Genomic DNA, 19073 nt, shown 5'->3' with positions numbered 1-19073 from the left:
TTCCAAAACAATAAAAGTAAGTTAATTTATATCATAACCTTTGATTAATCAGAAAATTTTGTTGATCAGATAACCTGTTTTCCTAGGCATGTCTGTTAAAGTTATATTACTAAGACTGAAGAGTCTTAGAGGCTGCTAACTCAATGACCTTGAGAATGAGGGTGCTATGAAGCTTGGGAAGATCACATCCACCCAGGATCCAGCATTTTTGTACAGTGGGATCTGGTGAAATGAACCCCAAGGGCATTTTTAATGGGCCAAGTCATATTTAACCCACGGAGTGCCTACTTCAGGATGAGTGATATGCTCCAACTTCTATAGGGAAGAAAGTAGATATGATACTATCCTGGGTCTATTAAGAGGATCAACTATTCTTCTAACTCCAAACTTCCAACCCTAGAAAACTATCTTTTTCAGTTGCCACTTGCCTGGTCCCTTTAAGATGTAACATCACTTCCTTTACACCATCCTGACTTATCCCACCCTCTAATGCAAATATCCTGCTGTGAGCTATAAATAACACAACAGCACCTCAACTCCTTTCATTTCAATCACATTTGCCAATAGGAAGTGGGATTTGCATATTGCAAGAGTAAGAAGAATTGGAAGGAGGAATTGGATCCTGGCATTCTTTCAGAAAATGAACTGTAAAACCTATTCCTTTTCTGATTGAGTCTCTGAATTCTAATTCCTCTCCTTTCTTAAAAACTGTTCATTCCCAGCAGTTTTCTTGGCCAGTAGGATACTGATAGTAAGTGACATAACTCACAACCAAGTTAAGGTCTGTTACTCAAATTCTGAATCTGCAACAGAATGGATGTACAGTCCACAAAGTCACTGGCCAACTTTCCAAGTCATCTTTTCCTCCTCCATGCATTGGGGAAATGAAGCATTCACTTTAATCAGAAGGTAAGAACTTGGAAGTAGAGAAGATTATTATATTTTACTGTAAACTCAGTTCAAACATTGACTCTTCCAATTAACTATTGGTAGTAATCTTGGTAGAAGGAACTTACCCTTTCTGTTTCCCTATGTGCCAAATAGGGATAATAATTATGCATCATATAGTTTTGCAAGGACCAGGGAAGTCAATAAAAGCTAACTCTGCTATCCAATAGCATCTAGCAGGGTGTTAAGCACAGAGAAGCAGGCTCAGTTGTTTTTTGCTAATATGTTCCATCTATTGATTACTTTCTGCTTGATAAGACTAGATCTTTTTACACATCATTGCAATCTTTTCCTACAAAGTGCCTTTTTATGACTCTCCAAGCTACCAGTGAGAAAAGCCCATTTTATTGCCATATTTTAAAGATAAGGCATCTAAATCTAAGAAAAGACTCAGCAGGTATGATGCCAGGGAACCAAGTGTGAATTTCTTTTCTACAAAGTGGGCTAGGATTATTTCCCAGGATTCCAGGCGACTAGAGAAACTTTTTGAGCACTTGCTCTGACTGGTCATTTCCCAGCATAGGCGAGTGAAATAATGCAGCCTGTCCCATAAGCCACTGGGCAAAGCCCATTCCCCTTCATGTTGACCAAAATACGTCTGGAAAGCTTCCCTTCCATTCAAGCCCCTGCTCCGGCATTCTCTGCTTGGTAAGTTAAGAGATTTCTCTTGAGATGCTGATTTGTACTTTAAAAAAAAATGAACTTATGCTTGGAAGTCTTACTGCAATATTATATGATGATGTAATTATTTATGTAGTCGCGGCTGAGCCTATAGAAGCCAAAAGCTTTAAAATCTATATCTACAGTTATAGATTTAGACAGAACTCCCCCACATCATTACATTAGTGTGCGTGCGCACGCACACACACACACACACACACACACACACACACCTCTCAAATATTTCTTTAAGTTTCAGACCACTTTTGATGTAACTGTGTTCTCTCTATTTTGACATTCTTGAAGCAGCCCTTGTGAAGTTTACGATTAAAATCCCAAGTCTTGCAGTTCAGACAGAGAATGAATATAAACGCTGAAGGTGATCTCATGTGCTCAGAATTAAGCCATTAAAGGTCAACATGACTTAAAATATGGACCAAACAATACAGCATTTAGAAAGGAAACTTTCTTTACCCAGTCTTAACTAATGCAATGAAGTATATTTTCATCTTGATTATTAACAGTACTAGTTAAGCAATGCATTTTCTTCATGCCATTTTCCACTTTTTAATTTGGGAATATGACTCTTTGTAGAAATAAATATGCAGTAAATGATGGCAATAAATGATGATCACTGTCTGCTTAGAATAAAGGAAGCCCAGAACAATATATTGCCCATTTTAGGTTCTTAATTTGTGGAATTTTTATATAAGATGAATTGAAAACTCCTGAAATTTAAAAATAATTTCTTCTTCTATTATTTTTATACTTGCAGGGTCTAGGTCAGTGGCAATATCAAGGAGGCAGCTTAGAGGTAGGCTTTATTTAGCCTCCTCATAACCATCATCAGCCCCCCATCATGACTACCCCAAACAGAATCCAACCAAAGCAGAGCATTGTGTATGCTATTCAAACATAGCTCCAAACAAGGCCCCGGGCTGCTGCTTCCAACAGATGCTATCTCAAAGCTTCTCCTATCTTGACAGGACACCACTGGCCTGAATATCCCTGTTTATATCCTCCCAATAACCATCTTTCTGCCTCTTAAGAGTTTATGTCATAGTTTGACCATAAGAGCATGGAGGTAGGGAGCCCACACACAGAGAGAGGGGGAAAAAAAAAAAAAACCCAAGCCATTTTGCACAAGGGACTCATTTGCACAAAAGTGCTAGACCACTGTACACCATGATCTGAGTTGAGCTAGATAATTTTTCTGGGCCTCAATTTCTCCACCCACAGATGAAGGACTTAAAGGGGCTGATCTCATAAGTCCTTGGCAGGGCTCTGAGCGTCAGATTCCTGGTCTCACCAAATATCTGAATTTGGGTTGCTTATCAACACCTGCTAAGGATCCAGCATTCTTGAGTCCCTTTTGTTATCTTTCACCATTTTTCCACAGGAAAAGAAAAACTCTAGCAGGATAATTACTGAGGATGAAGCTGAGATGCTACCCCACGGGGAAAGTTCCCTAGCTCAGGACCCCTCCCATCACCCCACTACCCCCAGATGAAAAGCTGTCTAGGGCGGAGACCGCCAGTGGAGTTGTGCGATCAGTGGGAGAAGTTGGATAAGATTATAGGAAGCAAACCACTCGGCTTATCTCAAGTCTCACTTTCTTACTTCCTTTATTCAGGCTCACAGTAGAAACAAAGGGAAATGTTTCCGAAGTAAAGTTCTTGGCTTCCCCCCTCCCCCAAAAGGGACTTTTCTGGAGAAGGGGAAGGGAGGGCAAAACAAAGAAGGAAACAAAGGACTTGAAACCGTCTACAGGAGGACTCCCGCTTGCGCTCAGAAATGCTGGCTCTGAGTTAGGTGTGGCCCCTCATCCCCTGCAGGTGCTGCAGCCGCTGGGAGCTCCCGGAGCCCTGGCTGAGGCCGGAGGGACCTTGTGCAGAGGGGCTCCCTGGTGACTTGGCCACGGGAAAGAAAGCCTCAGGGTCAGCAAACTGCCAGCCCCCATAAGTAGATCTAATTATGACCGCTTACTTCAAAAAGAGGATTTAACCCAAAGCAGATTTAGCAGGGCAGTTTCCAAAGGGCAGCGGGAATCCCGGGCCTGACCTTTGAGAAAATCCTATAGGCTTCACTGCCCCCTAGGAACTCAGCAAGCAAGTCACGGTGGACTCCTCAGATCGTAGAGAAATTCAGGGCTGCCATCTTGAGTTGTCAGAGTCCTAGTAGGGGTGTTCAATTTAGCAGAAGGGTGTCAGGCTGGGCGTGCCACCACAGCGTGTGCACTGGTGGTCAGTCAGAGGATTGATTTGGGGGAAAACACCGACAGTAGAAAAATATAAAGTCCTCAAGTATAACCTGTTAAGTCAAAAATATTATTTCAAAATCTTAAGGTGGTTTGATATATGAGCAAGCATCAAAGTTCTCTTAGAGAATTCTTATCTTAAACAAGAAAGTTTGCTCATGTATCCCAGTAGTGCTGCTGATCAAAATATCAAAAGCATCTTAAGATAATTCTCTTTTAATTTTTACTTTGATTTTAAAAACCTACACAGCACTTCGCTCAGGAGAAATGGTTGCTGGAATTGTTTTAGTAAAATCAAACAACTCCAAAAGGGTACAGAGGATTGGAATTGTTCACCTAGAGTTGATCAACAAGAAGTAAGTAAATAAACACATCTGGGATGGGCTTATTGTAGAATATAAAAGTACTTTGTGAACTATAAAGCTCTCCATCATGTGTTATTATTTCAATTGCTCTCACGGAACACAAAAATTAGGAAGACAAAAAAAGAAAGGAAAAGAAACAGCCTGGATAAGTACAGTCTCCCAGCCACACACATCATTCAACTGATGAATCACTGAACTTTACCTCAGAAACGAATAATCCACTATATGTTAATTAGTTGAATTTAAATAAAATTTAAACATAAATAAAAATAATTAAACCAACAACTGTAAGTGAACTGGTGCCACCTCAGGCATTTAGCTTACATGGGAAACTATAGAAGAGACAGGTGTGTCTGGTTCTGAACCAAATCATATACAGCTTGACTGGAAAACAATTGATTCACACAGGTGTTCTTTAAAATTATTTGATTTCAGATCTTTCAGGAATTCACTATCAAATAAACAGCTGCTCTTTTACTTGACCACGTTCCAACACAGAACCCCTAACCAGAGGGCTGTTGTAGACATTCATAATTTACACTGTCACTAAAACCTTGTTTGCAAGATCTGTGCTTGAGGTTGGAAGGTTCACAGAGACTGAGGGAATGGAGCTTATTCTCAGTGCTTGGTTTACCCCCAAAATGTCAAATTAGACCATTGTTCAAACACAAAGCTGATAAACCTTAGCTTACAGGAGCAGAAGACAGGCCTAAAGAAATGGAGAGTATCGTACATTACACTCCAACAAGCAAAGAGAACTTTGTTCTCCTTTCCACTTCTCCTTCCCCAAGGGATGTGCCAAGTCCAACAATAAGTAAAAATTACCAATAATTTTTTAAACCTTTAACAAAAACCTGTGCTGTTTCATGCTTTTATTTACTCTTACTATGACACCTTTTTCTTATAAGCAAATTAACCTCAGAATATCGTATCTCTTTCTTGTAACTAAATATATAATAAAGCTGGGATTACTAAAGCTGTTCCCAAGTGGCTCTTAATTTGCAAGTCCTAAACACAGAAGCAGACACGCTTGGTAACTCAAAGCATGAGGATTGGATATCACCAGTTTCAAAGATTGTGAAATTCACAGACATAACGATTCAGCAGAGGAAAGAAAAGGGAGAGAATACGCTGAAAAGATGCTGAACAAAACTGGCGATTATAGGAGAGTTAGTTACAAAGCTTTTCAAGTTGGAGTCTCGACTTCAAACATGGTGATGCCAGGTCTGAGAGAATTACCTGTCAGGACAGATATCAGTGCTCAACATGCTGAGGTTTTATTTGGGGTTGTTTTGTTATTGTTTTTTTACACTGAGTTTTAAGAGTTATGTAACCCTTCGAAAGCAGGTAGATCTAGTCATTTAGTAATTTATATACAACCAAGTATTAAGAGTTTCTGTTGTGGAATTAAGAATGAATAGGATTTATTTTAGAGATACCACCACACACCAGTCAGAATGGCTAAAATTAACCAGTCAGTAAATGACGGATGCTGGCGAGGATGTGGAGAAAGGGGAACCCTCCTACCTGTTGGTGGGAATGCAAGCTGGTGCAACCACTCTGGAAAACAGCATGGGGGCGCCTGGGTGGCTCAGTGGGTTAAGCCTCTGCCTTCAGCTCAGGTCATGATCTCAGGGTCCTGGGATCGAGCCCCACATCAGGCTCTCTGCTCAGCAGGGAGCCTGCTTCCCCCTCTCTCCCTGCCTCTCTGCCTACTTGTGGTCTCTGTCAAATAAATAAATAAAATCTTAAAAAAAAAAAAAAAAGAAAACAGCATGGAGGTTCCTCAAAAAGTTGAAAATAGAGCTACCCTATGACCCAGCAATTGCACTGCTGGGTATTTACCCTAAAGATACAAATGTAGTGATCCAAAGGGGCACGTGCACCCGAATGTTTATAGCAGCAATGTCCACAATAGCCAAACTATGGAAAGAACCTAGATGTCCATCAACAGATGAATGGATAAAGAAGAAGTGGTATATATATATACACAATGGAATACTATGCAGCCATCAAAAGAAATGAAATCTTGCCATTTGTGACGACATGGACAGAACTAGAGGGTATTATGCTTAGCGAAATAAGTCAATCAGACAACTATCATATGATCTCCCTGATATGAGGAAATTGAGAGGCAACATGGGGGGTTTGGGGGGTAGGGAAGGAATAAATGAAACAAGATGGGATCAGGAGGGAGACAAACCATAAGTGACTCTTAATCTCACAAAACAAACTGAAGGTTGCTGGGGGGAGGGGGCTAGGGAGAGGGTGGTTGGGTTATGGATATTGGGGAAGGTATGTGCTATGGTGAGTGCTGTGAAGTGTGTAAACCTGGTGATTCACAGACCTGTATCCCTGGGGCTAATAATACATTATATGTTAATAAAAAAATAAAAAATTTTAAAAAAGAATCAATAGGATTCATTTTAAATGGTTAAGATTACTGATTTGTCAACCACTTATTCAGGAAGTAAAAGTAGATTATTTTCCATTGAAGGAAATTAGTAGAGAGGCTTTTGGAATGTAGGTGCTTCATTGATCATATACAAGCTCCCTGGGTTTGTTTCCAGCTGTATGGCTTTATGGTTCTCAATTTCCTACAGGGAATCTGGGGTCCCACCCCTGTGTACCCCCAAACCTATTCAGATGGACAATAGCAGGTAAAAGTCTGTCTCACTTTCTACAAGCCATGCAGGTCAGAAATCACTCAGAAATGGGAGTCAGAACCTGGGCACCCATCTGTGGTGTCCCTGGGCTGAAGTGGGCTCCCTGACCAGAGGGGCAGAGACGAAAGGACGGCAGGGATCTCTGTGCGGCTCATGGCTTGTGTGCACATTACCTCTCCCGCTCCTGCTCCAGCAGGTTGGTGAAGTCGTCGCTCTTGTTCATGTAGTCGGTGTGTTTGTGCTTCTCGCTCTCTAGCTCGTACACCGTGCGTCGGTGACACTTCTCGGCCAGCAGCAGCTGCTCTAGCATGCGCCGGTACGTTTCCTTCTGTTTTTCCTCAAGTCTGTCCAGCTGGGTAAACAAACATGGGAAAGAGCTTAGTAGTTCATTTGATTTGCATAGGACTCAAAATATTGTATTGGTCTACTGATTTATTACCCGAAGGAGAGAACATCGGGTCTGGTGTTCTCTGCCATTTCCCCCATTCCCTCATTTTGTCTAGGCCGCTGGCTTTCTACACTTGCCGTAATAAGGCTGTCACAACTTCTGGCCTTCTGGCCCTTCTGCTGTGAGCAGGGGTACTGGTTTCTAAGCTTTTGAGAGAACAAGCTCTTTCACTATTTCTGTGACATGGCACAAAACCCTATACTTAGAAAGAGGATGACAGCCCTCCTCAGCTCAGAAAAATTAACAGCTCAGCATGTACCTGTACCAAACTTCTCCCCTGGGAAGTCATTATCAACATCACAATCTTTTTTTAAGACTTACAGTTACATGCACTTCTAGGAAAAGTATAGGAAGTCTCCACAGTCCTCTCTCTTCAAGAGATGCTAAATAAAGGGAGGATTTCAGGACTTACAGAGAGCACGTATCTCAGACTGAAAGAGATGCTGTCAAATATTATTACAGGACTTCTTTAAAAAAAAGAATTTATTTATTTATTTGAGAGAGGGAGAGCGAGAGAGCAAACATGGGTGGAGGGGAGAGGCAGAGGGAGAAGGAGAGAATCTCACGCAGACTTGCTGCTGAGTCTGAAAACTGCCACAGGGCTGGGTCCCACAACCCTGAGATCATGAACCGAGCTGAAATCAAGAGTAGGATTCTTAACCGACTAAGTCACCCCTATTATAGGATTTTTATGCCTATTTCTCTGACCAGGCTAGAAGATCTTTAAAGAATGCCTTGAGGGGCGCCTGGGTGGCTCAGTGGCTTAAAGCCTCTGCCTTCAGCTCAGGTCATGATCTCAGGGTCCTGGGATCGAGCTCCGCATGACTCTGCATCCGGCTCTCTGCTCAGCAGGGAGCCTGCTTCCTCCTCTCTCTCTGCCTGCCTCTCCGCCTACTTGTGATCTCTGCCTGTCAAACAAATAAAATCTTTTAAAAAAATTGTCAGACACTACACAGACTTTAAAAAAAAAAAAAAAAAGCCTTGATTGTTCTGTTGTTCTAGTGCCAAGCACAGAGCCTGGAGCAAAGTAAGTGTTCAGTAAATGTTTGTTCAGGACCAACTCTCACAATATTGATAGTTCCCTATCCTACTCTCCTCTTCAAACTGTAGTTCAGGGTTTCTCAACTTCAGAACTATTGACATTTTAGGCCAAATCATTCTTAATTTTGGGTGGCTGTACTGTGCACGGGAGGAGGTGTGGCAGCCTCCTTGGCCTCTGGCCCCCTCCCCAGGTGCCAGTAGTATGACTTCCAACTGTGATAAACCTACCCTCAGATGTTGCCAAATGTCTTTTGGAGGGCAAAACACTTTCACCACCCCCCACCCCTAACTGAGAACCATGGCTTTAGTTGAAACATATTTAAAATCCATTCTCAATCCACAGCCTACTTTCTAAAACTTAATGAGGGTAATTTCACACGGTATCAGCATCAGAGTTTTTTCCCTGGGTTCTCCATGTTTGTCCCTCAGTCACATGGGGGTCTGAGGTTCCCTCTACAGTTGTATGAGGTCTGGAGGGGGTGTATGTGGGGATCATTTCTGGGCCTCCAAATTAAAGAGATACAGCCCACATAATCCTCAGTGTTTCTGACCAGATCTCTGTCCCTTTGTGTAAGAGCCTGTGACTAGACAGACTGGTAGAGAAGCCCAGGTTGACTGGTGGCAAATAATATTTGATACCATTAGGGATTGTACTTTTATGTGTTCTGATAAATTTCTGTAGTCTTAAAAGGACAGCTTATATAAGAGGTTTCCTTCATTGGAATATCTATTACAAACTATTCTCCCCAGGAACTCTTCCATCTTTCTACTATGTGATTTTCATCATATATTATAGAATTTGTCAAGCATTTCTAAAATATATCATCATCATGAGCAGCAGCAGCAGCAGCAATGTAGAAAGTGCAAGTCTTTCCCTTTTTCGATCCTTCCTATTTTATCATGAAGTAGGACCCACTTTTGAAAGTATTTGGAAAGCAGCTTCTGCCTATTTCTTCATACCCTCACCCCTCTGGGAAGGAGGGGTGACTTATTTGAAAGTTGTAACCCAGCAATTGCTCTACTATGTATTTACCCAAAGAACACAAAAAATTTTGATTCAAAGGGGGCACATGCACTCCTATGTTTATGGAAGCATTATCAATAATAGCCAAATGATGGAAAAAGCCCAAGTGTCCCTCAACTGACAAATAGATAAAGAAGATAAAGAAGATATATACACAGTGGAATATTACTCAGTCATCAAAAAGAATGAAATTTTGCCATTTGCAGCAATATGGCTGGAGCTAGAGTCACATGGAGTCATTTCATCTTATGTGAAATGAAATAAATCAGAGAAAGACAAATACCACATGATTTCACTCCTATGTGGAATTTAAGAGACAAAACAGATGAACATAAGGGAAAGGAAAAAGAAAAAAGAAAGTTATATTTGGAGTAGGGAACTAGGCATAAGCAGCTCAGGCTTTTCATTTCTTATTTTTTTACTTTGACTGCCATAAAATGGTACACTGTGCTTTGAAGGCCCAAATTCTCCTTCAAGCGGTTTCTCCAAAGGCTTGGAGGGAGAGCAATAGAAGCCCAGGAGTATTCATTTATCTATTCAGACCAGTAATAAAACTAAATGCGTTAACTCATCTATCCAACCCCTGTAGTTACCCTCAATCCCTTCGAGGAACTCTGGCAGGGAAGATGAGGGCATTATTAACTGAATGGCTAAGATGCTCAGAAAAAAAGATGTTGTGAGGGCATGTGGAAAAAAACAGCTTGTGTTGATATGAATTGTTCTGAAGCAGCCCAGGTCAAAGGTAGACCTTAGCTTTAGTATGTCCTGTCCATGTGGACCTTTGAGGTTTGTTGTTCTCAGCAGCTATAGTCCTGGGGCCAGCTCACTGGAGCAGTTGCTGGGATCTCAGTGGGCCATGCTCCCCTTCGCTACACTAGCACTGCTTGACCCCAACACTGATTATGGAATCAGGAAGACAGTCTTTTTGTCTCTTAATGTACTGAAAGAATGGTGTGCACACTGTTTTTCACACAAAACTGCGGGCCCAGACTTTAAACTGCAGAAGTAGCAAATTCCTCTTTAGCAATAAAGCATTCATGCGTGAGGATTTAGCTTTTAATTTTAAATTCTAGATGTAAGAACCAACATAGGTAGCAAGCAATCAGCTCTACGAGACACTGTTCCTTGTTATTTTGTTTGGAACTACACAGAGCTCCCAGGAGAGAACTTAGGTAGGCTACCCTCTCTCTCTTGGATTTTGTGACTTGTCTAAAGCGTCTAAAGACCACCTCCCGTAACAACGGGCTCTGTCAATTCATTAATCATGTACACCGTGTCCATGACTTTTGGTTTTCGGGATCCAAACTGTGGCTCCATCATTGAGGAACAGTTTCCTTTATTAATGAATAGTGAAAGTGAAATGGGAACCTGTTACTTTAGAAATACAGCTCCCACTTGGACAGAGGTGGAAGGAAAATTAAATGAGATCATTGTAACACCGAAGGCCAAAAGGAGAATGTACCTGCAAGTCTTATTCTACTAAAGCAAGTTGATAGAGAAGAGGCTTAAAGACTTGAGATGGAGAGAAATGTCAGCATGTTTTGGACAAAAGAATCATGGTTTAGGAAGTGATTTTTAGCTCTGTATCAGCAAAAGGCTAACTGGAGAAATATTAAGAGATTTAGGGAGAGAGAGATCTACTGAAACTAAATTTAATCTAAGTCTGCTAAAGAGGAAACATAAAGTCTTAAAGACCAAACTGGACTTACACAAAAGAGAAATGGATCTAAGTGCTCTTAAAGTTAGGGCTATATTAAAATTATGGTAAAATGCACATAACATTAAAAAAAAAAAAGTTAGGGCTATAAAGAAGGAACATATATTAGTCATTAGTGAATCAAAATGAGTGACCAGAGGAGGTAGAGAAAGGCGAGCACAGAGAACAGAGCCATGTGAGTCCCCCCATGGAAAGGGTTGGGATCCAGAAAATGTTTGGGGAACATGCTGTAAAACTACAGGTAGTTCTTCATGAGATCAGCTGGGAGCCATTCTCCTGAAGACTGCAACCGTTACCCAAGGTCGATACATAAAATATAGACAGATTTAAGAATTAAATTCTGAGAAGATCAAGGTAGAACATTTAAAGCATTATTTGGTGAGTTTCAGGGCGTCAGCTAAAATAGATGGGCCCTGAGAGAACACATTTGAGAAACTTGGAGATGTAGAGTTTGAAGGAAAGGTAAGACAAACATTAGGGGATTCAGGCAGGACAGTAACATAAACAGCTCAAACATGGATAGAGTGAGATGAGAAAAGACTCATCTGTCAGAGAGGATTATCCAACTCAAGGATATGAACGTAGTTAAGAATTGTCTTAAACAAAGGATCCTCTTGGCAGGCTCATAACTCCTTGATTTTACTTCTATCACTGAGGGAGACCATATAAAATAGAACAGAGAAGGTAACTTCCCCAGACTGATAGAAATCCTATGATAATTAAAGGATTTTCTCTACCTGCCTTCCTTCCCTTAGACATTGCCTAAGTCTCTCCTTTGGTCTCCCTAAGAGTAACATGGGCCTGCATTATGCTGAGTCATTTTGCTTGAGGTAAACTGACTGTGGAACTGAGGATTTTCTTGCATTTTTAATATTTATGCATGTGAGGTTGGTATTGTGATAATTGATTGTGTTCTAATAATTCTTTAGATTATTTGATAAAAGGGGAATGGGGGAACTTAAGATATATTAGTTGAACTTTGAAAATGCTTAAGATTGGGGCGCCTGGGTGGTTCAGTGGGTTAAAGCCTCTGCCTTCGGCTCAGGTCATAATCTCAGGGTCCTGGGATCAAGCCCCGCTTCAGGCTCTCTGCTCAGCAGGGAGCCTGCTTCCTTCCTCTCTCTCTGCCTGCCTCTCTTCCTACTTGTGATCTCTGTCTGTCAAATAAATAAAATCTTTAAAAAAAAAAAAGGAAAGAAAAGAAAATGCTTAAGATTAAGATTCCTTTGGCTAAGGCTAAGCAGAAGAATTTGGGAAGGAAAGATACTGAAATCTTGATTTCTTCAGAATTTTGGTTAAGAATTATGAACTTTCATATCCTGGACTTTAATTCACAAAGAAGCTCAGGGAGATTTAATATTTGCTGCTTAATTTCTACCCAGATATTTGGCAAGGCAGAGGGGGTTCACCATATGGGGTTCATTGCTGAACCTCTGATGAGTTCTATTGGATAACCTAGATGGGCCTAATTTGGTACAGAAATTAAAATGAGCAGTGATTTTTGGGCTTGAGATGCAGCATGGCTTCTGAGAATAAGAGCTAGACTATTCATTCACTCATGGTCCCAAGAGGCTAATGCAACAGTGATTGTACTGGGATCGTTCCTCATGAAGTCAGAAGAAGGACTCCTGCTCCTGGATAATGACAACTTGATTGTTATGTCCAAAGGGTTAGGAGACCCCCAATTTGTAGATGGTAAAAGATAAATCTTTTCTCCTTCTAGCATTCTATTTTTCCCCCAAAGCAAGATTTTATTATTTTGTCAATATGGGAAAAGTAGCTTCTGTCCTTCTCTCTACCCCACTCACTCTCTCCTCCCCAAGTGAGGAATACTCTTCAGATTGTGAGTTGAGGGGAGAAAGAAATCAAAAATCATATTTAGGTAAGCCAGTTCTAAAAGGACCACCCACAGTGTGGGTGTTTTTTTGCACTGCCCCTTTGTCCATGAGATAGGAACACTTGGGTTAGGCCTACTTTCTGAAGGTAGGTCAGAAACTCCTTTCTTTGTGTACTTTCCACAGAACTCACTGGGTTAGAGGCAGTGCTTTCGAGCAAATGTGTGTGCTTTCAGACCCACCTCTCCTTTGAGGTGTCATCCCAAGCTCTAACTTGGGAGCAAAGAATTCAGAAACCTAAATGATATCATTTATCCAAACTGAGTTCTCCGATCCAGGGGGTTATCATAAGCATATTTAATGAATATTTTGACCTCATTCTGTCTTTCACTCCTCAAACCCCTCCAAGTTTGGAACTAATTAAAGGTGTGAGTGAATATCACAATATCACCCAGCAAATGCTCATGGCTAGTATTTGGTGAGTACTCGGTATGTACCAGACACTGTGTTAAGAGCTTTGCGGGCATTGCTTCATTTAATCTTCACAACAGCTCTAGGAGATTCGTATTGTTGTTACTTCCACCTGACAGAGAAGGAAGTAAGGTTAGGGAGCTGAAGTGACCCGCCCAAAACCATAGGCAGTTGATAACCGTGGCTCTCAGACATGCAAGTGGATCCAGCCAATTGACTGCATCCCATCATAAGTCATCTCTTAACATTTTAGGCAAAGATTAAAACAAGAGCTCCAGTTATTCCTTGTTGCAGAAATTAGGGTAATTACAGGACCATCAGTCTGCTGTAAATACTGTCTAAAGTGGATCTTATCTGAGAGCTCTCAAAATAAGCTTCTACAAAGGCTTGACATATGATAATATATTATCTTTTATATTATTATTTTTTCTATTATGATAAATTGCTTTTTTTAAAATTTCTGTGTTCTTTTTCTTCATGATACTTTATGATACTTTTTTTTTCTTTATGATACTAATTTCACATCTCTGAATTTTTTTTACATGAATTCTGAAGTCAGTATGGGCCATCTAGCACCTGTTTCCCTAATTCAGCCTCAAACTTCTACTACAACGTGAGACTACTTTTAACATGTAGTCTCATGGGAAATTAATAACATCGCAGATAGTTCCTAACACAATCTTACATAAAAGTGACTAAATATAACCCTATTAGATTTCCTTTCATCTTAAAAAATTGCCCTAAGCATTTTGCCTCAATCACTGTATTTCAGCTACTTACATGAGACCATTTTAACTGTGACAGAGTCTGTAATAAACAAAAACACAGTCCCTTTATAAATATCAATAATAAAATAAATGTTCGTCAATACAATATCAATAATCAATTTAATTTCAGGTAACCGATTTGATAATGATCCTGACAACTCAATGCCAAAACTGATGACCACTTCAAACTTTTACACACATCATCTCCTAGAGAAATAAAACAATAACAGACTGCAAGAGCATGTAATTAGTGTAATCACATGAGAAATATATTTCAGGCTTAAAGTATTTTTAAGGAAATACTTCTAAAATTCTTATCATTGCAATGTATCCATTGTAATTCATGAATTATATCATTACACTTTAATTCTATACTAGAGTGTCATAAAAATTTTGCCTTTGAAAGAAAATGTTAAAGCATGGAAAATGGAGAATGTGAAGTCATCTCTCTGAGGTACCCTTACATACGGGGAACTTGCTGATGTCATATTTTTACCTCTGAAATTGGTTTCTCATAGACATCTTCTCCTATAGACTTCTCCTGGGCCAGGATGGCATCTCGGTGCAGGACTCGCAGCACTTTCTCTGGCTCTGCAGACCCGTAATGAGCCTCCAGAACCTCGGGCTTGGTTTTCTCTGTCTTCAGCATGTGGATCACATCTTCCCTGGCCTGTGGTAGAATGCGGCAAGGTCAGACGGTTGACAACATAAATCACATGCCAGACTCACAAAATCAACACAAAGCTTATTGAACACATCCCCATCTCTTTGGGGCTATTGGCAAATTCACTGGGTATTTTGTTCTTATTTTCTATCAAAAGCAGATTGGCAAGCAGATACTCTGCTTCAGGTTGCTAGGAAGCAGCAAGCAGAAAACGGATTTGTGCTAATATTAACTACATAAAAATTGCTTTATCTAAGTAGAAAAGATTCTGAGCACTTTTGAATCAGAGGACGTGGGGCACTTACCCCATTTCACTGTACATGAGGTCAAGGACAATTTAAAGTTTTCTAGTTTTCTGTTTATGCTCTCAAAGAAGTATTCAAATCTAGTTTCCCCATTCTAATTATAACCCTATGTGTAATTAACAAAACAGCCTTTATAACTGAGTTCCTATTTCTCATCAAGTGATTCAGTTTATACAGAAACACATGGTTGGGAGCTCACATGGTGCTGGGCTCGGCTTTTCGATCTAAGGTATCACACCAAAGGTGAAATTTAACTCCTATAATAATCAGACTACCAGTCATATGAGCCAGGTTGGTGGGGTCAGCGTTGTTCTTTTGATTTCTCAGCAAAACTTCAGCACCTTGTTGAACTCTTGAGAAAATCACCTGTTTATAGGTTTTATATCATATTGACTATGGAACTCATTACATAATGGATGTATCACTACTAAGTGATGAATTTCCTAGTTATGATGGAGCTAACATTTGGTCAATGTACTCCCATCTGGTCATATACTTGTTTTTTCAGTACTGGTGATGGGTAGGAAGTATCCCGACCTCATGCCAACTTATACCGAAGAACAACCTGGTGGGTAAGAGTTACAGTCTATAGCAACAGAATAGAGTTTCCCCCTTTGTTATGCTAACTATGGATTTGAAATTATAAACCTGGCTCATTATCATGGTATTCTAAACAAGGGAGCTAATTAGTTAGCCTTAAGACAGGAGCATTAAAAAGTTTGTCTTTCTCGGGATGCCTGGGTGGCTCAGTTGGTTAAGCAGCTGCCTTCGGCTCAGGTCATGATCCCAGCGTTCCGGGATCAAGACCCGCATCGGGCTCCTTGCTTGGCGGGGAGCCTGCTTCTCTCTCTGCCTCTGCCTGTGCTCATTCACTCTCTCTCCCTCTCTCTCTCTGACAAATAAATAAGTAAAATCTTTAAAAAAAAAAAAAAAGTTTGTCTTTCTTGAGGTTTCTCACTTTTATTGCTTTTTCATAGTCTCCAAATTAATCTAATTCCAGATGGCTAAAGACTATTATGGAAACGTCAATAGACTGGAATTTGCAGATTTTCCCCCTGTTGTCTCTGCCACATTTGCATGTGCTCATTTCAAGACAAAAATTGGAAAATGTTAATTTTGAAGAAATAGTAGTTCAGAATTAGCAAGAAAGTTAAAGTCAGAAAATAATTTAATGGAAAGGCAATGTGTTTCCATGTAGAGTGAAAGAACATAAGCATAGACACAGTACCAGGCTATCTTGCACAGTATCATTGTGCAGCTTAGAAAAAGGTGCTTACTTCCTCTAGGAGATACAGTCTGAGTCAGAATGCTGCTTACCTAGCAAGGAAAGAAAGGGCTGTATTTCAACCCCTGTCTATCCGCTCTCCCAGACACCCTTGGGCAAGCCATAACTCCATTCTGTAGATGGTGGCCCTGTACTGAAGGAGCCTAAGGTTTGTCATTGGTTATTTGTTTTCAGGCAAATAATATAAATAAGGACATTTTAGAAATGTAAATCGGTAGCTATTTCAGTTCAAAAGTTTAAGCTATGTGGTTCTAATTAAGTGTAAATATTGTTGGTATCTATCTTCTTGACCAAATCTTCTTAACAGAGAATTAAGAAAACAGTTTCTTTTGTTCCAACTGATATGAAACACATTCTTCTTCTCTCCCTAAAAATGTGTTTGTGCTTGAGTTGTATTAACTGCGATATGCTACATATACCACACATTTCATTCTTAGTTTAATTACTCTAGACTCTAATTACCGAAGTAAAAGAGGCTATGGTGGTATAACACTGGGCATTATATATTTAGAACCGCACTATTCCTCATGAACTTACTAAAAGCTTTTTCATTGCTATGATAATAATCCTGGAAGGAATACAAATGTTGCCTATAAGCTACTAGTATTTGAAGTAGTTTGATATAGTAAATCAATCATTATTATTGTGGTGCCCTTTTAATCAATGGGTTAATGAAATGACTGTAATCACAATAAATTTTTAAACTAAATATATGATTCAATCTATGTAAATAAGGTCCTACATTTTGGGGATAAAACCACCTTACACTTCCATTTGAAGAAACTTCTTAATTTTTTAAAAGATTTATTTATTGGACAGAGTGTGTGTGCAGGGGGAGGGACAGAGAGAAAAGGAGGGAGAAGCTTGAGTAGACTCTATGCTGAACACACAGCCCGCCACTGGTTCCATCTCAGGACTCTAAGGTCACGACCTGAGCCAAAACTAAGAGTCTTAACCCACGGCCCCACCCAGGCGCCCTGAAACTTCTTAATTTTTATATAAAAGAATGAAATACAAAATGTAAGAAGGTTCCTGTCCTTAAACATTACTGTTTTCACATAAAAGTTTCATCAGAAGCAAGGAGTTAAATTCTTAGAGTGCTGCAGCGATGCTAAGTAGACTACTGTATTTATATATATGTAAAAGGACTCAGAGGGAAGAATACTTTGAAGAGGACTCTAGAAAAGAGAGAGGAAGGGGTCCATAAATTGTTCAATTTATTTACTCCTGATGATGAAGAGAATAAATATGAGATTAGGGTATAAAAACCGACACGGAAGGGTCACATTCTTCTCTTCCATCCTACAAGTTCCTTTTTGTGCCAAGAGAGACATATGGAAGCCAAGAACAAAGATGTTCTGCAAAACTGTAACTGCACCAGATGGAGCAAGGGGTTGTCTCAACCGGCGGCGTAAGGAACTGATTAAAAACATATGGGGGCAGCAAAGAGCTACTCTGCAAAGCACAGGGCCAACAGGTGAGTGTGTGATTCATCTTATAAAGTCAACAGAGGGTATCTGGGCTTTGCTGGAAAAGCAGGGAAATGGTGGGGTGAGGGGGAAGGGGGGGTAAGGCAGAATAAGAAGCAGAACAGGTGGGGTCACAACAGGTGGAGCAGTTTAAAAAAAAGAGTTAAATCCAATCATTCATTCAATAAATATTTGTGCACATTCACTGTGGGCAATGCATTGTGTTCGGTATTGGAGATATGACTGCATCCACAGAGATTAAAGCCTGGTAGGATATGAACAAATAATTGAAGTCTTAGGATGGAGGAGATACAGGGGGCTAAGGACTCCATCTAAAAATATACTTGACTTGAATATAAGGCTAAGGAAAATCTTCACAGAGGAAGTGACCCAAAAATCTCACAATGAGTACTTGAGCCAGAGAAAGATGGGAATTAGGGTGAGAGTGTTCTTGGCCAAGGGAAAACTGTAAGCAAAAGCCAAACAGATGTAGATGCATGGGCTGGAAAACATGAGGCTGGGGTGATAAATAATGGACAACTCATTAAAAAGCCTTGTAAACCAAATAGTGAGCTTGCGTTTTCTCATGGAACAGCTAGCAGCCTTGGAATTTTTAAGCAGCAGGACCGGGACATGGTCAGGTTTGTGTGGTGGAAAGGTCATTCATTTACCCTGTTAAAAACGTACAAATTCTGAATCAACAAATGAAGAGATATTCCATGCTCATGGACTGGTATAACAAATGTTATTAAAATGTCTATACTACCCAAAGAAATCTACAGATTTAATGCAATCATTATCAAAATACCAACAGCATTTTTCACAAAACTAGAACAAATAATTCTAAAATTTGTATGGAACCACAAAAAAAACCAGAATAGCCAAAGCCATCTTGAAAAAGAAGAACAAACCTGGAGGTATCACAATCCCAGATTTCAAGATATACTACAAAGCTGTCGTAATCAAAACAGAATAATACTGACACAAAAATAGACACAAAGATCAAAGGAAGAGGAGAGAACCCAGAAATAAACCCACACTTACATGGTCAATTAATCTATGACAAAGAAGACAAGAATATGCAATGCGAAAAAGGTAGCTTCTTCAACAAATGGTATTGGGAAAACTGGACAGGTATATGCAAAAAAATG

At 40.1% G+C, this 19073-nt stretch overlaps 1 protein-coding gene across 1 annotated transcript in view; it reads right to left on the bottom strand.

Annotated features, from left to right (window-relative positions):
• FILIP1 (filamin A interacting protein 1) overlaps nt 1-19073 on the bottom strand; it is a 184019-nt gene that overhangs the window by 56672 nt on the left and 108274 nt on the right. Inside the window, exons 3-4 of the mRNA XM_080805302.1 lie at nt 14696-14869; nt 7070-7248 (exon numbers count right to left, since the gene is read on the bottom strand). Of these exons, the coding sequence (XP_080661428.1) occupies nt 7070-7248; nt 14696-14869 (353 nt within the window). The remainder of the gene's footprint in view (nt 1-7069; nt 7249-14695; nt 14870-19073) is intronic.

Source organism: Martes martes (genome assembly GCF_963455335.1).
Source record: "Martes martes genome assembly, chromosome: 6".
In the NCBI taxonomy this organism is placed as follows: Eukaryota; Metazoa; Chordata; class Mammalia; order Carnivora; family Mustelidae; genus Martes; species Martes martes.
The sequence above is the reverse complement of the archived record's forward strand: the minus strand, read 5'-3'. Positions and strand labels throughout refer to the sequence as shown.